At 38.8% G+C, this 24897-nt stretch overlaps 1 protein-coding gene across 1 annotated transcript in view; it reads left to right on the top strand.

The window, feature by feature from the left end:
- Nucleotides 1–18337, top strand: part of Adamts12 (ADAM metallopeptidase with thrombospondin type 1 motif 12) — a 286768-nt gene extending 268431 nt beyond the window's left edge. Inside the window, exons 22-24 of the mRNA XM_003470179.4 lie at nucleotides 1689–1832; nucleotides 5379–5538; nucleotides 14244–18337. Coding sequence (XP_003470227.1) covers nucleotides 1689–1832; nucleotides 5379–5538; nucleotides 14244–14422 — 483 coding nt within the window. The 3' untranslated portion in view covers nucleotides 14423–18337. The remainder of the gene's footprint in view (nucleotides 1–1688; nucleotides 1833–5378; nucleotides 5539–14243) is intronic.
- The last annotated feature ends 6560 nt before the right edge of the window (nucleotides 18338–24897 follow it).

The raw sequence follows: 24897 nt of genomic DNA, 5'->3' as shown, positions 1-24897 counted from the left end.
ATGTACAAATGAATGTGTTCCTCTATTGAGTGTCCAATTTGGTGATCTTGGGTGGGACTTGAAATCTTGCCTTTCAGATTATTACCCAAAAGATGCTGACATTGTTGGTCTGAGGACTACAGTTTGAGAACCACTGTGCTATAATTTACTTTCTTTGCTCTCTTTTTGATTACTTGGTCAGGAGTCCCTGAGTGTGTGCACATTAGGCTGGTACATTAGGACCCCAATCATGGGATTCTCCTTCACTCATTAAAGAAGCTAAAAAAGTCATTGAATAAATGGGTGGGGGAGGAATTCCAGGTTGATCCTCAAGTTAATTATGTATTAATTTTCCCATTTTTTAATGTTACTAACATATATGTATAATGCCTGATATGTTGGTATGATGCTGGCAAGATAAGCATAATATTTTGTCATTATTTTGTAACTGTGGTGTAAACATGGTTTTTAAAAGTGCCTTCAAAATATTTGTATCAGTCAGTGCTCACTAGAAAAATAGATTTAGTGTGAGATACATAGACATATAAGGATTTACAAGGTAAACTTGTGATGGCTGCCCACTGAGTCAGTTGTCAAATCATGCTGGAAATCTGAAGGAGCCAACCCAAGCCTGAAGCCCCGCTCACTGTAGAGTCCTGTGTGAGTTCATATAGGAGGCCCAAGGGGCTGCGTTTGAAGTGTGCAGAGTCTACACTGGAAGCCAAGAGACAATGTCCAAGGTGAAGATAAAGAATAGAGCTCCTTCAAAGAAATAACAGCAAGGCTTCATTCTTTATTCTAGTCAGGCTACAAAGCCTTTGCTTGGTGCTACCCACCCCCTGGGTGGGTCTTCTGTCTTCAGAAAATCCCTGAGTCACAGTCAGAACTATGCTGATCCAATTTATGAGGCACTTCTTGTTCAAGTTGATAATTAATTACTACATTATTATTTTCAAAGTCTTAGCAAATTGCTTTATTTCCTCCTAGAAATTAAGCAAATTAAACTATATTTTATAAAATTGCTCTAGTGAAGAAATCTCTGACATACTAAAGGGATACTTTAGTGAAGTATCCCTTGACATACAATTTGCCATCTCAAGTCTATTTTATGAACATTATGGTACATGCCTTAGAATCTTGAGCAAATCTATAAATTTCACTCTCCCTTATACAGACATATTTAATTCTTAAACTTTTATATAATAGTGCAGGAAAATTGAATCACATTTTAATAAGAACCAAACAAAATTGTTTTGTAAATGTGTTTTCCTTCGAGGCTGTCAGAGGTAATCATAATAAAAACACCTACATTTCACATTTTGGTTTCTAGAAATTTGTTCCTAAAGGCAAAATGTAGTTAGTATAATGTTCATTCTAGAAAGATCACTGATTGTAGTTTTCAACCAAAATTCTTTTCTTTTGACATACTATTTGACATTGGACTATTTGGCGTCTTCTTGTTTTTCTTCACCTCTTAGCCTCAAAATTTCCTTCATCAGCTTCCTTCCGTGTCATTAATTTTTGTCTTACTACTATTGTTTTGAAGCTAAAGTGATCATTATAAGGAATCCGCAAGTTTGTACAAGGTCCCAATGCAGACATTAATGTTTCTATTAATGCACGACAACAATAGTAAAAAAATATGCCCTTGCCATTGAATGTGTTACCACCTAGTTAGTTTTACCTAATTTTGCCTTATTGTGTATCAGTGTTCCAGATCCTGTGGAGGTGGAGTTCAAGAGAGAGGGGTGTCTTGTCCAGGAGGCCTGTGTGACTGGACAAAAAGGCCCCCATCTACTATGCCTTGCAACAGGCATGTTTGCTGTCACTGGGCCACCGGAAACTGGGACTTGGTAAGGGTTGGTTATTTAGACTTTGTTTTGCTCTAGCTTTAGGAAAGAAAATAGTGTTTGTTGCCATTTGGTTATAAAAGGAATTTGGGCCCTTGATGTTTTTCAATTCTTTCTATGTTCTGGATATAAGTCCTTTGTCTGAGGTGCTGGCTAAAATTCTTTCCCATGCTGTGGGTTTTATTTTCACTTTATGGGTGATTTCTTTTGAAGTGAAAAAACTTATTAATGATGAGATCCTAGTTGTTGATTCTTTGAACTACTTCAGTGCAGTTTGCATTTTGTTTATGAACTCTTTGCCTACCCTTGTGTCTCCAAGATTTCTACCTACTTTGTCTCTCTACCCTTTTTTTCTATTTTTCTTTTTTAAAAATTTAAATAAATAAATAAAATAAAAACAGAAGAGAAAAGATCAAATGCAGTACAAAAATTATTCCAAAGGTACAAAGCCTAAGACAAGGTTATTTGGAGCCTCAGCACCTTAAGATCTTTGGTTCTTTTTCTAGACAAGTTCTCCAGTTCTGAACTTCAGAATTAGTCTGACCTAGTGAGTTTCAGGCCTCTTTGCTTCCTACAAAGCAATTGGACAGAGGGCAAGCCTGTTTGATGAAGAGAAACAAAGTAATTAAACTGAAAATAAGAGAAAGATTTATTTTTCTCCTAAAATTTATTTACTGCATAAAGCTATCCATGATATTGAAAATAAAACTTTCCCATAAACAGACTTTGGTCTGATTTGTCTTACATGAGTTCTCTAGGACATGTAGTCTTGAGGCAAAAATCTGACACGTTACTAGGAAATACAACAACAGGGAGCAGGAGTGACAGAAAAGAGGAAACAGGCAGAGAAGGGGATTCAAGTTACTGTACTTATCATTTTAGGTAACTGACCACTACTAGGCATTAGGACAACTCATTGTAGCTGCTCACAGGATAGTCCTCTGAAAGCTCTAAGAACCACTGCATCTTATGGCAGGTTAGCCAATGGTAGGAGTAGAGAAGAATTATCTATAAGCTTCTGAAATCTCTCTCTGGTTGAGAAGCCTTCTCTTTACACCAAAAGTAGAATGATTAAACAAACAAAACAAAAGGAACCTCAAGGAAATAGAGACCAGGTAAAAAATAGATGAACTCCTTCCCCAAAGAACTATAATTAATCTCTTCAGAAAAATAAGAGAATATATCCATGATGTGAGAATAAGCAGTTGTGGGAAGAAATTTGGAGAACAGGAGTCTTTAGAAAAATTTAAAAGTATCAAAAATAGAAAATTGAAAAACAATTTGAGGAAGTGTCACAAGAAAAGAAAAAAGTTAAAAATAAATTAAGGTAAGGATAAAAAAAATTAGAGTATCAGACCCAGTAGATGTAATATCAAAAGAATGAGATTTTGGAAAGAGAGAAAGAAGAAAATAGAAGAAAAGAATCAAAGAATCAACACAAGAAAAAATTTCCGAATCTGAGGGGTATGAATTTCTATAGAAAGAGCTACATATACCTTAATTCAAATAAGAAAAGCTGGGGTGGAAGAGAGAATTTTATTTCTACATTGATAAAACCAGAACATCTTATTTTGCATGGTTATTACAAGGATTAAACTCAAAAATATTTTCTTTATGTATAAAACATGACCATCCATGTGTTAATAAGTACAGGAAAATTATTCAGTGAACATGTTTGCATTCATTATAAAACATCAAATAGTTTCTCCTCATATTTCTCCATTTGATCTATCCTGATTGAGTGGCAGTAATAACAGAATCTGGTTTTCATATATTTCTTTTATAGCTTCCCACAGAGCAAGTATTTCTGAGCACTGAGAATCAACTTTTTCAAAAAACCAATTAGAGCTCCAATTCACTCACCTTTTGGACAGAGCACACAGGGCTGCGTGAAGCTAATATAGAGTTCGGGTTATGAATTGATGTGAGAAATTCACTGAGTCAGTAGCCTAAACTGGGACACCACTAAGTCTAACCCCATCCTGATTTGGGACACTTATTTCTGGCACAAGGATTCTTGGTTTCATAGGCACCAAAGGAGTATATTTGACCCCCAAGAAACTTATACTTTCCCTCTGAGACCCCAAACTCATAGTACAATCAACCAAACTCAAATCAGCAGCCCTGCTTCCTGCTTAATCCTCCAATTAAATACAACAGATTCATTTAATGATAAGCTACTTTAATTGGCAAATAGATGCAAAGATGGTGATTGCCTATGTTTATTTTTGTGTCTATTTGAAGCTAGCTGTTTTATCCTAACTTGCCCTGCCCAGGACTGCAGCACGCAGAACCAGCCTGTTCTTGTCTCACTAGTCCCTGAGAAACAGAAATAAAGAAAAGTCATCTGGTCTTACATTTGATGGAGGAAGAGAGTGGTGAAGTGAATGGTCCAGGATGATGTGTTGTAAGCAAGAAATCCCAAATCTCCTAAACTTAAACCTAGAACTCTATTCCAAATCACTAAATTTCAAAGATTGCATTAATGTTTTCAAATATTATTAAAAATCCAGCCCACTGGATAAGAATATGTCTACAAATCAATTAGGATACCACTAATCAACTCAGATACTGCTATTAAAATCCAGTTTCTTACAGAAACCCCATCCATACAGCCCCCAACCCCAAAGACCTGTGCTACCCTGCTCCTTCCTTCATCTCTATATGCAGTTCTGTTACTGTCTCCATTCCAAATTATTTCCACATTCCACCATAGCTTTTCTCTTCCTTTTCTTTTGTTGATCCTACTATCAGCTTCCCTAGAAGCTCCATTTCTTTTATCCACATCTCATCACCATCCCCAAATCAAAACTAATTCAGATAAATTGGACAGCACCAAATTTTTTGCTTGAATTTCAACCTTTCTCCATATGTTTTCCTTTGTGTATTTATGATGCAGATATGAATGTTTGGGTTGGGAGTTAGCTCGAGCCTAGATTATATACCTTCAAGAATTCCATCTCATCCTGTTCCTCTCTAAGCATATGCTTCATTCTGCTCATATTTTTGCCATCTGTGTTTTCTTCTCCTAATTGGCAGGAAATGTGGCCACTAACTGTACTTAAATTTACATATTTAACCCTCAGAGAATTTCTTGCTGCATCTTGATTCAAAATTCCCAGCAAAATGACTCACCAGCCTAGCTTTATGGAATGGCCATAAGTGTCTCAGTGGGCAGTGCCCTGGAATGGCCATATGTGTCTGAGTGGGAAGTGCCCCATGGTATTATTGTGCATTCTTAGATCACAATGATTTAGCCATGTGGTGGGAGAAATTAGCCAGTTTCAAATGTAAGAAAGAAGAGCATATTCTTCAGAGAACCCAGTAGTAAAGCAAGCTGAATTCAACTCAACCAATCTATAATACATATTGGTATGTTCCTATCTTCACATCTCTAAATTATTATTTTTAGCTATTCTATCATTTTTCAGAAAGGTTCTCAGTCACAGAGACTTTCCCATAATTGACTATGGGATTAGAGGTGCTCTGCTGACACTCCTCTGGTTAAGCTGGGCAAGAACTCCAACTCTCAGTGTTTCTGTTTTTCAGTGCACCAGGTCCTGTGGAGGTGGACTTCAGAAAAGGACCGTTCACTGTGTCCCCTCAGAGAACGATACAGCTGAAGACCAAGATCACTGCCTGTGTGATCATGAACCAAGACCTCCAGAATTCCAGCACTGCAACCAGCAAGCCTGCAAGAAGAGTGCTGGTGAGTGGATGGTTTACTCAGGGGGAAACAGAGCTTTGCACAAATGAGTCATTCTTCATGACTCATCCTGTAGATAGTTTTATGACCCCTTTGATTAATAGAAAATCTTAATGCGAAGAGGCTGGCTAGCAACTGTGAGAATAAGCTTTGTGATTTGATGGAGTTTGTCTCTAATTGCTTAAGAAAGTATTTCATCTCTTTTTCTATCTCAAAGCATGTTTACACTGATGTCATCTCCCACAGAGGAGAATTGCTTGTTTTTCATAGATCTTTGAGAGTTAGTAAAACCTTTCTCAGGAACCTAGCCAAGTATGGAATGGTCTCCTTTGTAAATTTAGTCCCATCATCTCAGGTCAGGTTCAACTGTAGATAAATGTGTGCAAGAGATTTATTTAAAAAGTGTTCTCAGGGAAAACCCTTAAGGGAGTAGGAGAAACACAAGCAGGGTATCCCTCAGCCATCTGAAGTTCCAGCTCCAGCCTGGTCTGCAAGGGAGCTCCAGTGTGTAAGTTATACCTAAAACTTGTCAGCTTTGAAGCCATTGAGTGGGACTTGCAGATTCATACTCTTCAGCTATTGACCAAGGGCTACCCCAAGGGGTGTGAATTTTCAGACATTTACACTCCACTGGAGAGATAAAGGAACTTTTGTAGGCTGTGGGCAGTCCTCCCAGGATACTGGGTATTAGAAGCTAAGTATGGTAGCTGAAAGTTAGTTGGGTAAAGGAGAGGCACTTGAAAATAAAAGAAATCCAAAGAACTGAGCAGTGAAAAGGCAGTGTTGTCTGCTACATTCAGTTTTCACTTTAAAAGTATCCTAAGTATGGCTGCAGCTGTGGCTTAATGCTAGAATATTTCCCTGGTATCCACAAGGTCCTGAGTTCTAGTCCAAAACCACTGAAGTATTCCAAAATGTGACATATTTTGTGATCACTTTAGTAACTGTTTTAAAGTGTAGCCTGTAGCAGTTAAGTGGCTATTTATGACATGAAGTGGAGTGATGTCAAAAGCAGAGTGCCAAGCCAGATCTCCTTTTCACTCTTTATTGTCATAACTGCCTCAGAGGTGGTAGGAATCCAGTTTTGAAGAAAACAGCAATAGATCTGTATCCCAGAGCATCCACTGTCTACCCTGTCAAGCTGTTTAGCTTTCTGACACTCAATTTCCTTTTGGGTATAAAGGAAATAATAACATAAGCCTTACAGAGTTGTGACTATTTTAAGTAATATACATGAGTGCACTTAAAAAGACAAATACTTTATCAGTTACATCCCATAGGCAAGTTACTCAATCTCAATAGACTTCAGTTTCCTTATCCATAAATGAGTGGGTTTGTCAATAAGCTCTAAAGTTTGCTCTAGAGACATCTTTGACTTCATCAATCTGTAAGATTTTGAATTAAATTTAAAGCCTGGAAGAAAGTTCTCTGGCAAGAAGAGAAGTTGTTCTCAATAGTTTATTTATATTGCTTACAAAATAAAGAATGTCTTGCATAGATGTAGTCCAGTACTGAGGGTTAGAGTATCAGCATGACCCAAATTAAAGAACCAACTGTGAGACCTCAAATAAGGCTTACGCTGAGTCTGTAAAAGCTACATGTTAGTAGAACACAGTGATAGTTCTTTTCCAAAGATGTCTTAAAGGAAGCAGGACATAGTGATGCACACCTGTAATCTTAGCACTTCTGGGAAGCTGAAGTGGGAGAATCACAAGTTTGAGCCCAGCCCCAATTAGGAACTTAGCAAGAGCCTGTCTTGAAAACATGGGGTGGCACATAATTCAGTGTGATGGACCTGGGTCCCTAGTACAGCCACACACACACACACACACACACACACACACACACACACACGCACACATACACACACCACAGATGTCTTAAAGATGAGAATTAATAAAATATGTGCTTGCCTGCTTCCAAATTCTAAAACATCTGACAGAGACTACTCAGAGTTAATTCCAAGAAGGGATTGCTTATTTCCAAATTATGCATTTATTCAACAAATAATTGTTGAGCACTTACTGCTTTCTAAACACAAATTCAAAGGAGAAACAAAAGCACAAATTGGTGACAGGCCTTATGAGAAGAGAGGAAAGAAAGGGAATGGGTATGAGGATATTTGGGGAGGATATCAAACCAAAACTGGGAGAACAGGGACTTAAAGGAAAAGCAGAAAAATCAGGCAAGAGGTTCCAGGAGGGGTACTTAGATTACAGAGTAACCAGGAAAATGACAAGATGGTGGCATTACATATAAATCTAACTCAAGTATAAAGCTCAAGGGGAGTTAGAAAGTGAAAGCATTGGAGAGATGAACCAGAGTTAGAGGGCAAAGAGCTTTGTGGATGAATCTGACATTATACTGAGGGCAAAAGGAGCTATCAAAGTACCTCAAGCAAGAAAGAAGATAAGGAGGTTATCCTGATTATGAGTCTGAGAATGGACAGGGAGGAACAGTTAGGAGACAGCAGCTGTACGCCATGCAAAAGAGAGACATGGCATGAAGTAGGGCAGTAGAAGTGCAGAAAGAAAGACAGACAGAGATGCAAAAAGACAGAGACAGAGAGACAAGCCTTGACAAGACTTTGTGCCAAAGGAAGGGAAAAGAAAGCCAATGTCTATGTTTCTGACTTGGGCTGCTGCAAAGATAGGGCTGCCACACATTAAGAAAAAAGCCCAGGATAGCTTTGAAGATGAGAAAAAGTAACATACTACCTAGGGCATGTTTGCTGAGGGCCTGTGAATCACATATATGAGAGCATCCTGTTGTTGATCTGTTTTAAAGAGATCGTGGTTGGAAATCCTGACTGAAATGCACCGAGGGAAATGCTATCATAGGTAGCTTCTTTCTGATCACCTTTTGCAGGTGAGGGTAGCATTCATGACCAGAAGAAATCACTTAAGATTCATTTTTAGAAGGGCTACTGATATTTATTCTACAGACCCTTACTACTCAAAACCAGATGAATTGGCATCTCCCCAGAGTTTACTAGAAACGCCAGATCTCAGACTTATTAAATCAGAATCTACATTTACATGCAACCCCCTGGTGATTCCAATGCCTAGCAAAATTAGAGAAGCACTGTCATGTTATTTTGAGGCCCTCTTCCTTTACTTTTATCTCATCTTCCATTATACTATGTTTTTTAAATATTAAGGCTTTGAAATTCCTTCTGTGTTGTTTCTTTATATAATTAAATCAGTCACCTAGACTTGCTTGATCATTTCTAGGGTTAGGGATTATTGATGTTACTTTTAATTATATAGAGATTGTTTTTAATTGTCATTTCTGGGCAACACAATCTTCAACAATCAAAACTGGGTTAAATGCATAGATGATATTTTTTATCTTGAAATGTCGTACTGACTAGATGGTGACCCACAGTTGGCTGACAATTAATATAAATAGCAATGAATTCCTCTCATCAACAATTATCAGGACAATAAAACTTAATCCTGGCTTCTCTTAAAGGGAGAACCATGCTAACTCACATAGAAGTAACATGAAAGAGCAGTTACAAGAAATTCTTTGATTTAAGAAGTCAACTACCCACTTTGATCCTAAACTCCCTAAAATGCTTTGAAAATAAACCATGTAAGGCCAAGATTCTTGTCAGCCAGTCATTATAATAAATATACTCCTATATCCACTATGTAAGATTGAGTATAAATTCATATAAGGCTTGTTTCCAAAGCCATTTTATTTCTTTTAAATACCATCTGAATTTTTAATAACTTAAAATCTAAGTCAGGACCACCTTTTCCACACTGAGCTTTATAAAATGTTTTCCAAGTATCTTGGTAAAAAGCAAAGCAAGTCTCTTTTTTATCATTCCTGGGTTTTGTTTTTGTTAGTTTCATTCTCATTTTCTTATTTGGGAAGTGAGATATTATAAAAAGAATAGAGACAAGCTGGAAATCCCAGCATTTGGGAGGCTCAGCCTCAGACCATATAGCAAAACCCTGTCTCAAAAAAGACACAATAAGAACACAGACAGCACTTAAATCTTTAAATTCATTGCTGATAAAAAGGAACATTTGGTCTATAAATTTTCTACTGAAGAATATTTTTCTATAGTAATAGGATTGTATTTATTCTTTTAATCTACAAACATTATTGGTCATAAGATATATCTTAGGCAAATGCTGAAACTCTGAGAATGCTGTGAGATATAGTTCTTGATCTTAAGGAGCTCTAAATCTTATGGAAACTGCATTTACAAACAATAATGAAAGTATTTTCAATTTTTATTCAAGAGCAAAATGTTATTTTCTCACCCTAGAAACAGCTAATAGCAAGGAAACAGGCTAAACTGTCCCTTTAAATTTCCAAGTACAGTTTCCTTTGACTAATCACATGGAAATAAGAATTTCCTCTCCAAATTGTTCCTAATTATAAGCATTGTGTATAGTTCAGGGCTGAGATCCAATTGACTGATGAACACAACAAACCTTCATTGTCTACAATAGTAAGGAGAACTGGTATAATTAAGCTCCACCATGATGCTGAGCTCACGGTCATTGTCTAAATGAGCTGTTAAACATAGACCTGGAATACTAACTACCAATATAGACCACCACTATCCTCCACTGTCACTTCTGGTTCCCCTCTCTCCAACAGTAGGATGCCAAGTCCCAGCATGTTCCCAGGGCTCAGAGGACATTTGAAACATCATGGCTCCCAAGACCAGGCAATTATGCCAAGCTTGGCCAAGACTCTTTTTAATCGTTTAGGTACTTCCCTAGTCTGAAGAAAAGGGTTCATGTATTGAAACACTGAGGCTGTTCTAGTCAAGAAGGACTTGCACATACGATCTTCTTACTTGTCATCAACACAAGAGACTCATTCTCCTGAAGGAAAGCTTTAGAGGCACTAAGAGCATAAAATTTCACCATCACCATTTATTTACCACCTATGTGATGCTGAGTCAAGTGCTGAGGCTTTCTGGGACCCCTAAATATTAAAAGAAAAAGATAGATATATCTCAAGCAAATTTCTCTAAAAACCAAATGATATCATATATATCAAGTGCATGATAAATGCTTAATAGACTATGTTGTGATGGTGGCATAGTGGTGCTGGTGTAGTGTTTGTTGTGGATGAGAAAGTACATTAATTAATTTTCTTAGGGTTACTGTAAAAAATGACCATAAAATGGGTGCTGGCCTAAAACAACAGAGATTTATTCTGCCACAATTTTAAAGTCTTGAAATCTAAAATGAATGTGTTGTCAGGTTCAACCTTTCTCTCTGTACTAGTCACTTTCCTGCTGACATCCCAAAATGCCTGAAAATAAATTTAAAGAAAGGAAAGATTTATTTTGGCTCACTGTTTCAGAGGATTCAGTGCATGATCAGCTGGCTCCATTGCTGTTAGGACGGTGGTGAGGTGGAACATCATGGTGCAAAAGCATAACAAAGGAAAGCTGCTACAATAGCATCTAATAAGCAAGGAAAAGAGAAAGAACTAGAGAACAAGAGCAAGAAATGAAGGGGCCCAAGACAAAATATAGTCCTGCAGGGCAAACTCTCATGACTCAGAGCCCCTTCAGCTAGGCCTCAGCGCCTCAATTCCATCATCTCCCAAGTTCCAAATTTAGCAATGAGTTAGTCCACTGAGTGTTAGAGTGCTTATCCTCCAATCACTTCCCAAGAGCCCCACCTCAGAATGTATGAGGCCTTGGGGGAAATTTTAGATCCAAATGATCCATTCTCCTGGGTTTTTGTATTTGCCAGCAACCCTTAGTTTTGTTTGTTTGTTTTTAATTTTTTTTAATGGTTCACAAACCCTTAATTCCAATCTATGCCTCCTTTATCACTTGGCTGCCTTCTCTCTGTGTCTCAGTGTGGCTTTCTTTTCTTTGTGTGTCTTTTCTTACAAAGACAGCACCAGTCCTGTTGGATTAAGAACCCACCCTACTGCAAAGTGAACTCACCCTCATCTGCATCATAATTACGTCTGCTAAGACCATATTTCCAAGTCAAGTCACCTTCACAAAGAGTTAAGAACTTCAACACTGGAGAAAAGTTAAACTTCACAGAACATAATGCAATAGGGCTAAAAACTTTGGAGACTTGCTTATAATAACAGATCCCCCCTTCGGAGAGATCATACTTTGGTCCTTTGCAGAAGATAAAGCTTACATACCACTTATGTAACAGGTCAGAATAGTGTTGTGCAGAACTCAGTGACACAGACCAGTAATCCCAGCTGCTCATAAGGAGGGTCAAAAGTTTGAGATCAGCCTAGGAAACTTAATGAGACCTTGTCTCAAAATAAAATAAGAATCTTTAAAAGGTCAGGATACTTGCCTAGCATGCAAAAGGGCCTGAGCTCAATTCTTAGGTTCACCAAAAAGAAAAAAGAGAAGGGGAAGGGGAGGAGAAGAAGAAAGAGAAAAAAGAGAGAAAGGTGAAGAAGGAGGAGAGGAGTAGGAGCAAAGGAGATACCAAGTTTTAACAAGTAGTAAAATAGTACAGAGCTGGAAACTGAGACAATGGGAATCCATATGAGCCACCATGCCCAAAAGAAGATTCAGGGAGAGCTGGGACCAAGCTGTGCCTTTGCACTTGCTCTCTCTTCCCCCTTCCTTGCAGCTGCCCTCATGTCATGACAGAGAGAATGTGGAGCAAAGAGCTGCCCCACATATACTTTCAATATCCATCAAAAACAGGGGTTTCAAGGAAGGTTGGCTAAGAAACTAAGGCAGCCCCGTTACACCTGAGCTTGCATGCTGTTCCTGGTCCAAAGCCAGAGTCTTACCGTATTAGGAACAGCAGCCACATGATGTACTTGCTGGGCCCGAGGAAAATGCCCACTACTCTGGCGGGGATGTGGGAGACAAAGACCTCGAAGGGACTTTCATGGTAAGAATGTTTGGTCACAACATGTACTATCTCTGAAATTCAAAGCATGTAAGAAATTTTCCTAAGAGTTTTTTGAGACTGATTTTTTAAATATAATAGGCATAAAGAGAAAGTCTTAAAGAAGAAAAGAATTAACAATTCTTTTTAACAAAAACAGGTTTCTTTGGAGTTCTAGGCTGCTGCAAGCCCCTAAGTGCACTTGAAATTTGTGTCTAAAATAGTATTCTGGCTGTTAACAGATGACATTTATTTCCTGTAACCAGGACTCGGTCAAGAAAATGTTAAGTCCATAAGGGGGAAAAAAGCATTTTTACCTTTATAATCTGAAGATGAATAAAAGCTAGAGTGCCTCTTTTCTCTAAGCACCCTCACTCTGCTCTTGAGTGCATCCTATATCCGTCTCTAATAAATCCTCCTCTTAAAAAGAAAAAGCAGAAGAAAGCAAAACAAAACAAAAAAAAATAGTCACTAGTATGGAGTCAAGAAAATATCATTTCAATTTCTACCTTACTGACTCCTTTGTTAAAGGGCAGGGGCCTGTTTGAGGAGTGCTTTTCTTCAAGGTGGTTAAAATGTTTTCTCCAAAAAGGAAAAAAGAAGACAAACAGAGCACTAAGAAAAAAAAATCTGTGATTTGAGCTTCATTTAATTTCTTCTAAACCAGTAGTACTTGGGCCAATGTATTTGGAGCCTCACTTCTAGAACATACATGTAAGTGGTCACTTAGAGCAATCTAATTCCCTGATTTAGGTATGAGGAAAGCAAGATTAATAATAATAATAATAATAATAATAGAAGATATTCTTGCTCAGATGTAAGTAAAAAAGACAAGGATTAGAACTGAAGTGGTCAGTTGAATAGTACCACAGGAATTATTTGTGCATGCTTCATGCCTTCATCTGCATAGTACATTGTTGAGAGCAAAAAGCCGTAATCTATTCATTTGTATTTTTCACTCTGCTAAGCAGCACTCAGGAAGCACGGGCCAGTTGGCTAACTGCTTTACCACTTGGAACAGTGAGTTATGTGACTGACAAAGCATGAGCTTGAGTCAAAACAGCCTGTGCTCAGTCTGGCCACACCACTTACCAGCTGCCTAAGACTGCACAGGTTCTTAGCTGCTGTAAACTGTACTTTTCTTATCTGTAAAATTTAAGACTATTTACCAGGCAAAGTGCTATGAAGATTAAATGAAGGGATGTGTGTAAAATGCTGCATTCAGCTATTGCAATAAAAGTACAGCACAGAAAATATTCTCACACAGGTTCAAAACTGGTCATGTAGTGTTTGCTCAAGGTACGTAGGTTGGTCGGCTCAGGCTCAGCAGATCTAGGCTGGCTCTGGTTGGTCTGGGCTGAAAGCTGTAGGGTAGGACTAAGTCTGCTGCAGGTGTTGCTCTTCCCTTCATAGTACTGTGGCTGCACAAACCGGGTCCTTTAATGATGATGCTAAAGCTCATCAGGGCAAGATCATCCTCCTGCACCTTCCAAGGCCCTGCAGGAATCATGGCTGCTAATAGCACACTGGCCAAAGTAAGTCATAAAACTGAGCCAAAAGCTGAGTGGGGAAGTGTTCTCCACCCACCAGGCAGCCATGGCAGGGTGCAGATGTATATATAATCCTACTGCATGTGTGAAGAATTGTGACCAGTGAGTCAGTTTAATGCAAACACTGTGCACAGTGTCTGATGTATAATAAATGCCCATTAAAATTCCATTAATAATGAACTTCCATGGGTCTTTTCTTGACAAGTATATGAAGTCTTGCAGCAGTAGATGTATTCATTCATCCATAAAGAATAATCCTTAGATTGTTTTATTTTGTTTTCTCTTCTCACAGATTTACTTTGCACCAAGGACAGGCTGTCAGCCAGTTTCTGCCAGACCCTAAAGACCATGAAGAAATGTTCCATACCCACTGTGAAGGCACAGTGCTGTTTTTCATGTCCTCAGATGCATGTCACTCATACCCAAAGGCAAAGAAGGCAACACTTGCTCAAAAACCCCAAAGCACTGTAAGTGTGGAAGGATGTCACCCTCACCATCCACTGCAGCAGCTGCTGACCGTGGCATGCTTTAGCCATGCAGGCTATTTCCCTGAGTTCTGCTTTGTACATTTCAGATCTAAACCAACTCCATTGTGTTCCTCTAGTTAAAAAATGTCCCTCACAAGGCTTGGGACTGTCATCTCTGCTGCTCCCTGATAAGAAGGTGAAAGGTGCCGGAGTCCCATACCAGCAGGGATCAGCTCCTGGGAAAGGTGCCAGATTAGACAAGTCTGTGAAATGATACCTTCTTTCCTCGTTATAGATAAAAATAAATAGATCAGATTTCTCCCAGACTACCTCAAGAGTTTCAGGAAATGGAGCCTTAATTACCTTACCCAGAGAACAAATAATTTTTTTTTAAATTTACCTTTATAATATACCCTGTCCACCTACCTGGTTCAGCTGCTGTTTTAAATGTCATAGGAGAGTGAGAAACATTCATTTCATTCATCTAGGGAGAGGACTTCTTTCTTTAACCCATATTCCATGAGGGCAGGAAGAGAGAATGCTGTTTACATCCCTCAGTCTATCCCCAGATGCCTGTGGGATTCCACTGGGCCTTAGTTTATATGCAATTCTGTACATATGACCCGGCTTGCAGCCCTGAACTTCTAGACCAGTAGTAGTGAACCTTTTAAAGATGAGTGCCAAAACTGCAACCAGAACCCAGTCATTCATCCCTAAGTGCCAACACTACAATCAAACCTGAGTGTTGAATTTTAGTTTAGACAAAACAGCTCATACCCAGACATCTTTTTTCTTAAAAGAAAAACACGAGTGCCATAGATTCACCACCACTGCTCTAGCTAGATTCTAGCTGAAGAGGATGCAAACATTGACCATAGTCTAAGACATCTAGGTTAATTACCCAGAAAACATTTTCAAAATCTCCAAAGGACAATTCCTACACAAAACCTTAATTAGCAAGTGAATAGAAATCAATTTCTAGCCAGCATCACAAAAGAAATGTGGACCTTTATCTCTTCCAATTTCCTGGCACACACTTACTCCTTCAAGAAAAATAAGTAAGTTTTCCCGCCTGACATTCTCCCTCCTCCCACACCCTGCCTGGGCTGTGAGCTCAGCTCCCGCCATCATCTCAGGGCCTGCAGCTTATGTGCAAGGAGGGCTACAAGCAGGGCCACAGCTGCTGCCGGCCCTCACCTCCTGCCAGCTGGAAACTGGAGCTCCAGATTAAACTCTTTTAAAAACCAGGTAAATTATACTAAGTACTAGAACTCCCTAAAGATGTATAGCCTAAAGAGAGAGGGGAAAATAGCTAAAAAGTGAGAAAAAAATCAGCTGTGGTGGTACATGTTTGTAATCATAATTCAGGAGGCTGAGACAGAAGGATTGGAAGTTCAAGGCTGGCCAGGACTAGAAAGTAACACTCTGTCTGCAAAAACAACAGTGATGTAGAGATGATCTACTCCTCAGTGTACCCATAGTTACATTTAAATGTCTGTTTGTACGGTGCTTGACTGGCATGTGCAAAGTTCTGAGTTCAATTCTCAGAAAGAGAGACAGACAGGCACAGAATTTTACCTTGGGGAAACTGGCAAGTTAGGAGAAGATGGAATATTTAGTTGGCTTAGAAAGTTAGAATACTAATCTTGGATGTTCATATATCCATTAGCAATAAAAGTAAACTGTGGTTTCACATTCAAAACAAATTCTCAGCTAAACTGATTTCTAAGGGAGGTCCTCATATCAACTGCACACAGCAGGACAGGGTAGAGGGAGAAGGGATATGAGCTCCAAGAGGAAGATCTCAGAACCAATTCTTGACAGGTGTGGATGGGCAGGGATGTGGCCTCTATGTCCTGGACAGCGTATTCTCAGTCTCATGCACAGATACACTTACTCTTCAGTGTGGAGCACACTGTCCGCCCCATCTCTCCCTTTAGTTATCTGTTCAATCAGCAGAATGGTGCTATTGACAAATGGTGCTAATGTCCAGGTGGTGGCAGAATTGATATAAACATACAGGATTAGGCGGTGGCATAAATGGGTAAGTGTATGTGAAACTCCACACAGACGTCCTCTGTTAAATTTGGAATGGTGTTGCTGGGCAATGCTACTGCTTAGACAACATTTTTATTATATGTTTTTATTTTTTTCAAGCCATACCCACATATTACTCTGATAAATTTTTGTGGAAAATAAAAACACTGGGCCTGAGATGAAATTCAAGATAGACAAGAAAGAGTGGGAAAGTAAAAATGCTTGCCTAAGCCAAGAATTTTATTTCTAGGTAATAACACGTTCTTATATTCTTTGTCTTTCCATATAAGCATTGCTGGCTGATGACAATCTCGAGTGAAATAACAGTTTTGGAGAGAGCACAGTTAAATGGTTAGTGGCGTGAGTTGAGGAGAGTCATTATTTCTAATGAGGCAATCTGCAAAGGCTATTTCTGAAGGGTATAGGCTTTCAGAGGGATTAATTTACTAAGCCAGACTGATTTAACAGGGTAAAACACATGTGATCAGAGACCTGCATATAACCAGGCCTGCAAAACTCAGGAATCAACCTGGATTCCTACTGATCTCAACAAACTAAACTAGGCCAGATTTCCCAATACACAAAATGAACACGGTATTTATGGCCAGTGTGGTAGACTAGATGATGAACACATGGGGAGAATTTGGCCAAATGTTCTACGCTAGGTCTCCTTCAAGTTTCTCAAGGGCCTAATCATGCATTATGGACATTCATTTCCTGTACTGAAGTGTGTTGTGAAACACTGTGTGACCGTTCCTCAGTGTGCTTGCTAGAGGAATCACCCGTCAGTCACTTTGCTATGGATCATCAGAGTTTCTGCAAATCCTGCCACTTGCAGTACTAAAGGAGGGCAAGAACCTGGGTAGTATCCTCATTTCTTTGATGTTCGTCAACCAGAATTGTTGGGAGTATTTCATCCAGCTCCTCCTCCTTCCCACCATGCAGGGACAAGTGAGAAGTATAACAGGAGACACTGGATACACATCTGTCATGAACCAGAGAGGGTCACAAGAGGGCCAGGTGCTTAAATATGTCAAGGCTCTAAAACCCCATTTGGTTTACATTATTTTTCCATTGGTAGAATTAGCTCTTATGTAAAAATTAGTGGATTAATTTAATTATTGAATATCAAAACATAAAAATATATATATAATGAAAAAGCAATGACAGAGTAATATTCTAAGAAACTTAATCATGAAAATTTTTAAATTAGAAAATCATTTTCTGGTACAAAGAATTGCTACCACGTGTAGGAATGTTTTATTTTGTTTCGTGATGGATTTTCTTAAATAAGAGCATGGTTCCATCAATCTCCTAAGAGTCCAAACTGCCCACCATACAGTGTTTCCAGAGATCCTGTGAGTTCTGTAAATAACCTTCATCAGTTACCTGAATCACAGTTAGAGAGATTATGTCATTACAGATCGTAATCTCCCATTTCACTGACTAGAATCTTCTAGGCTCTGAGAATTATGCATTGCTACCCCCAAAGAATTCAGGGTTTAGCTTTTTCCTTCTGACTTTTGGAGGAAGCTCTGGGACAACCTATCTGGTGCTCAATCCACAGTGATTCACTTTCCAGGGAGATACCACATGGGATGAACTTCCCGGTGCTACATCTTAGCCAATGTACTTAATGCTACTCTGTTTATATTGCTACTTCAAATATTATTATTTTAAGTTATGTCATTAAAAACATGGTAGAGAAAACACATTTCTACCTATGATTGTCCTCCTAAGTGGTTGTATGACACACATGACCCAGCCTACTGCCCCTCTATGTCTCTGTGTTGCTTTACTAGCCCTTAATGCCCCAGTTTCCTTAAAGTCAGTCTGTAATAGTAGCCTGCCTTGTTGTGGCAACAATAAATGACCAAACTCATTGGTGTTTCATTGTGATTCATTTATACCTACTGTGAAACTTACACCACCTACCAATGGAGTATGTTACCACATGAGTCATATCCAAGGTGAAGCAGAATTTAAGTCTCTTCTCATGAATGTCCAACAACTGACATAGTCCCCCTATGATAATCAGAAATTATGCCTAAAATTGCCCCATACTAAATCTTACATATTCAGAGTTGTGGTTCATAACGTAACCTATTCTAAGTATAAAAAAATTCCAAAGAAAATAACTCACTTGTACGGGAATTTGCTTTGGAAATCCAAGGCTTTTTCAAAGAGAATGCACAGTTAAGTTTGACCAGCAAAATAAGAATCTGTAACATAAACAGATGGAGTCCATTCAACATATTAATAAGTAAAAGAATTAAGGTAGGGAAGAGCCAACTGGGTCATATAGGTAATCCCTAGAAAGAAAATATAAATAGGAGGTGATAGAAAATCTGTTTTGGATGAGAGAACCATGAATATCTCCCAATATAGCTTTGAATTATCCTATGGCCAATAGGTAACTCATCTTACAAAATTGAGCTCAAAGTTACTTCCTTGGGAAGGCTGGCCTGGTCCTGCCAGAAAGACAGACATTCCTCTTCTGCTACATGCTGCCCATTTTCCACTAGAAATTGCTCTCAGTCCAGGGCAATTTTGTTCTCCAAAAGATATTTTTAAATGCCTGGCACATTTCAGGCTTTTACAGCTGGAAAGGGAAGGGAGTGCTACTTAGTAAGTATTGGCTGCTAAACATCTCCAGGAAGATATATCCCAACAATAAATGAGAAGTCAAAAAGAAAAACTGAAAAGAGATGATAAAGGTTTAGATCAGTCATCCTTCTGCAGTTGAAGTTTCGATCAAACAGTATACACATAATCAGCCACATCAGAATATCAGCTAATGGTGGCACTAGCGACTTGAGAGCATGTCTTGGGTGGCAAAGGGATTTCCTTCCTTCACATCTCTATCCTCCTTGCAGATGCAGACTCTCTGAGCTGAGAACAGGGAAAGAGACACAAAGAGAGAAAAATGGATCACTCAAAACTTTAACCTCAACTACATCTTATGGCAGTCAAATTTTCACCAGTATTAACATATGACAGGTATATAAAAACACTAAAGAAATATACAAATACTTAAATCTTTTTGCATTTATGGGAGAGAAGTATGAGGTATGATCAAATATACAAAATACAAAGTGAGTATTCAAATTTTGTAAACTACTATAATAAAAAAAAATAAATTACCAGGAATACCCTTCAAAATACTTCTCACCTCAAACATACTTATGTTATTGCTCTTGCCACTGTCTGAAGTCGTTTTGGAAGTCCTTTCTCATTGTCTTTAAAAAGTGTGATCAAAAATATGGTAAATGCCACTGCCAAATTCCTTCCAATGGAAATACAGGCTCATAAAAACATTATGGCATGTGCTCACCCAGCTTTAGTCACTGGATTGGGCACTCTACAACGTTCAACTCTTTCCCAATGGCAAAATAATCACAAAATATTTACATCTTGGAACCATTCAGGACATGGAGGCATTCACAAGAGCACAACTGAAGATACAACAGAGGACTTCCAGAACTGTTTAAGAAAGTGGCAAGAATGATGGAATAATATGTACTAGCAAGAGACTCCCAGACAGGCAGAACAGTCCAGCTTAAATTGGATATCAGGCATCAGCCACCTGGCAGCACTCCTGCCCAAATGTGAACCATCACAGGGGTCTCTCTGGCACCAACTTTCTTTGGGTATTGGAACAAGTAGGAAAAATTCACACACTCAGTTGTATGCTTCATGAGAAAAGACATGAAGAAAACAAGTCCACAGGCTACATTTTCTCATGGCACCCAGAACTACCCAGGAGAATTTTTCAGGAAATGGAATTCACACAGAGAAAACAGAAATAGAGCCAGGGAAATACCAAAATTTTAACTAACACTTCAATATTGTCTACCCAGGAAGTGGAGTCTTTTGCCTGTATGGAAGGGAAGTAAAATTAACATAATCGAAAGGGATGGGAGACACAGCATTGTCTAAAAATGGCTCCTTTTCCATAAACTAAACCATGATGTGAATTTTTAAAAATATTCTTAATGAAAAAGACTTGGAAGCAAAACCAGAAAGCCCTATTGAAAACATTTTTGACTAGATGCTGCTCCTCTGGGTCTAGTCCTCCGAGGAAAGGAAAACATTGCTTTCTATTTCTGAGTTTAGCCTCCTGCATGGCACATAGTATATGCTTGGAGGAACTAGTAACAATCTTTCAGCAGCTGAGAAATGGAAGATTATATTAGAAGCAGAACTCCATAGGTCACGCAGACCCAACACACAGACTTAAGCTAACCATTGCAGCCTGTAATGAAAAAATAATTGCATATACCAGAAATGATACAGAAGCCTTTGGGGTCAATTATGGGAACATTTGAGAGAAGATTGTACTCTTGTGCCTTACAAAATACTTACTTATGCAAGATACCCAGGATGAACATAACAAGCCCATTTTACTAAGGCCTGATACTAACCCTTTTTCTGGGGTTGTTCCAGTGTTTTGAGTAAAGGCAGTAGGGTGGATAAAAAATCAGATTAAATGGGAAGCCAGAAAACTGATGCTTTTCCTACCACCGAAAAACTATGACTTTAAAGCAAGTCTTAAGTGATGATTTACTTATATTCCTGTCTCTCTGGATAGAAAACCAGCTCCCTGATGGCAAGAGCCATTTTTCTTTCATCCTTATACCTGCAGTTCTTAATGCCATGCTTGGCACAGAGTGAATGCCTAGCAAAGGTGAACAAATAGAGGCATGAATGACTCTCCCTGTGAAACAAGGACACTGAATAAAATCCAAGTGTCCAAGTGATGTGAAGACCACAGGGAAAACAGAATACAGCTTCTGGGCCATCAGTTTGATCCAAAGTTGTGAGAAGCAATATTTAAGTACAATACAAATTGCAAGTTTCCAAGATAGAGCAGAAAATTTCAAGGGCATTTCTTCATTCGTGGGCACCACTGAGATCAAAGCCACGGGTGTCTTGTCTCCTCGGCCCTTGGCATTCATTGATTTGAATGAATACGGTTATAAAAGCTCTCTGAGGTCTGATCTGCTGATATTTTGTGACATGATAATTTCTTAGAGTCTAGCTACTGCCAAAACACTCCTGTGACCCTCATCTTCTACCAGATCCTCACTAGTAACCCTCCTACAAGTCAATATTAGCTAATCCCACTCTTCCTGTAATAATGGACAAAGCTTTGATGGGTGGCGATTTGTTCTTTTACTTCATCAATCCACACCATGCTTGAGCTAATCTATGAGTGAGATGCTAATTAAAAAGATGGATACTATAGTTTCAATCCATAGTAGCCAGTTGTTGTGTATTCCTCTGATTCTGAGGAGGTCCATCCAAGGCATATTTACATGCTGGTTTTTCTACACTAGTCAGTTAGAGGAGGATAAAAACTACACTGTCATTGCTGGGCATGATGGTGCACTCCTATAATCCCACTACTCTGGGAGGTTGAGGCAGGAGGACTGCAAATTCAAGATCAACTTGGACAATTTAGCAATTTAACAAGACCCTGGGATTGGGGATATAACTCAATGTGAAGGCCCTGGGTTCAATTCCCCGTACTGTGAAAATATGAAGGGGAGAAGAAGAAAAGATGGGAGAAGGAGAAGAAACATGGAGCCATATACCTGTAATCCAAGCAATCTGAGGGGCTGACACAGGAGGGTCACAAGTTCCAGTCCCACCTGTCACCTGGGTAATTTAACAAGACTGTCTCAAGACAAACAAAAAGGGGGCCTGGTGATGTAGTTCAGATCAAAAAACCCTCATTCAATCCCTAGAACTTAAAAGGAAAGAAGGAAGAAAGGAGGGGAGGAAGAGAGGAAATTGCCTCGTTCCAGCAAGAAATGTTACACTCCAAACTTAGTGTTGTAAGAACAGCCACTGTTTTGTTATGAGTGCACAGTTTGTGGAGCAGAGATTGAGACAGAGCACAGAGGAGTGGCTTGTCTCTGCTTCATAATGCTAAGAGCTCTTCCAAACTCATCCAAACTAGAGACTTGACCAAGCTGCAGCCTTCTGTCTAACATTTTAATACAGAGTCCCTGGCACACTGTAACCCTCCTTCTTCACATCAAGTCATCCCTATATGGAAAAGCTGAAGACTACCATAAAATCTGCTGTTTGTTCTAACAAACACATAGGCTTCTGATCTCCCTTTTCTTAGAGCATTTTTTAAAATTTGCAATTGGAAATCCTTCCACTGTTTCTTTAAGACAGAGATAATAATAGGTAGATGATGACAGACAGATAGACAGACAGACAGACAGACAGATGGATGATAGTCTCCTACAAACCATGAGTGTCTTTCTTAGGAGCCTGAAAGCTGTTGCTCTGAAATGTAATCATCAGGAAACCTAAGGCCCTTGTATCCCAGTCTCTGTGGAAGGATGGAAGCCTCATTTTTATAAATTCCAGTTAGGAAACACAGATAACCTATTCACATTGACTAAGCCTCCACCTATATTTTGTAGTTCTTCTCCTAACTACACTCAAGTTCGTACTCATTACTTATCTGTACTCCTTTGTTCTACATCTAAAAGGTCCAGAGGTCTGCACAAATCATAAATGAGCTCAGATTACATGGAGTTCTATCCCCTATTGCAATAGTTTGATGTCTGTTTTTACATTCTTTGTCAGTAACTAACTCTTATCTTTGGTGATATCTGGTTCTCAGCTGGGAAGACTCAAATAGATTACATGGACTGCTGGGGGCTACAATCATCTAAAGTCTCCTTTACTCATTGGGTCTGGTGCCTGTACTGCCATGACATAAAAGTCAGGCTGAGCCAAAACTGTCAACTGGATTACCATGTGGCTTCTCTATGGGGTTTAGGTGTTTTGTATTACATTAGCTATGTTCCAAGAGGAAGTTTCTCAAAAACAAATAGCCGAAGAACAGGTTGCTTGTGCTCACTTAGACAACACATACACTAAGAACAGGTGTTCCCAGAGAACAGAAGAACCAGATGAGTGCTACTAGGCTTTTCATGGCCTATCCTAAGAAATCATAGATTATCATGTCTTGACCAAAGCACTCGGGAAGCTGAGGCAGAAGGACCATGAGTTCAAGGCAAGTCTGTATTACATAGCAACAGCCCTGTATTTAAAAATGAATCATTCGCAAGTCTTCCCAGATTTAACAGGAGAGACTACATCTCTCTTTCATAGAATGAATACAAAAATAGTGGAGCCATGATTGAAAACACCACATGTATCAAGATCCAAGTTCAAACATAGTAGATTCTCCTTTACAGATTCCAGGTTTGCAAATTTACCTCATTGCCAAAACATATTTGTAGCCCTAAAATAATATTCAAATTGCTTTCTCAGATGTGCAGAATGGTAAAAAAATTTGAGTCACCTTATGTCATACTGTCAGCTGAATTCTGAATGTCAGCAATGTGGTATTGTCTTTTTAGTTATCCTACTGTAAATAAGTGTCCTTGTCAAAGTCTACTTTTTTTTTGTCAAAGTCTACTTGGTGCTGTATTTTCTGGATTTTTGTCAGTGACTTTGTTGTTTTAAATGATCTTCAATGTGGTGCTAAAGTGGTCTGGTGTTCCTAAGCACAAGAAGGCTGAGATGTGCATGCTGAAGTCTGGGTTAATGTGATCTCCATAGAATACAACATGATGCAACCATGGGGACTCGGGTAGAGCACTGTACTCTATTCTATAGGGATTAGGTATGATACTTGCCCAAAACTTTTATACAAGAATATAACAGCTTTATTCAAAATAGGAAAGAGCTGCTCTGGTGTGCAACAATGGAAGAATAGGTTAATAAATTGTGATATATTTATATTTAATACTATATACACAGTAATAAAAAAGAATGAACTACTTATACATACAAAAATGTGGAAGGATCTCAAAATATTGTGGTAAGTGCAGTAAGATTTGTGCAAAATGGTACATATTATGCATAATTCTTCTAAAAAATACTTGAAAAATAGCAAAACCAACCCTCTGGTAATCTGGAAAAAAATCCAGAGCAGAGATTGTCTGCAGAGCTTGTATAGAAATAGACTTCAAGAAGGAAAGGATATATGGGGTACTGTTGTCTTCAAGCTCCAGAATTTCTGATTTAAGACCAAAAATTTTACATTTCTAACAAGTTCCCAGATGATGTGATGCTGCTGGGCGGGGGGAGTCATACTTTGAGGACCACTGCTCTAACTTAGCCTTGTTCGACTGATGTAGCAAATGCCTCTGGTGTCTACTTCACGTTCCCAAGAACGTGTTTCTTCTCTATATGAACTCAGAGACCACATAACTTCACATACACATGCCATGCATGTTTGCTTTCTGTTCCAGAACAACCTCATGTACATGCAATTCTGAAATGGAAGACTTTAGCCAGCCAGGAACAACTGGCAACCAATGAGAGGGTAAAGTAATTGTTATGGTTGATACATTGTGTCAGTGTGAGAAGTCTAGACCTTAACTAAGTGATTCAGTAGCTCTACAT

This window comes from Cavia porcellus, unplaced genomic scaffold (assembly GCF_034190915.1).
Source record: "Cavia porcellus strain 051 isolate PalLab524CR breed Dunkin Hartley unplaced genomic scaffold, mCavPor4.1 scaffold_11, whole genome shotgun sequence".
NCBI lineage: Eukaryota > Metazoa > Chordata > Mammalia > Rodentia > Caviidae > Cavia > Cavia porcellus.
Note: the sequence above shows the minus strand (reverse complement) of the source record. Positions and strands in the feature narration are given on the sequence as shown.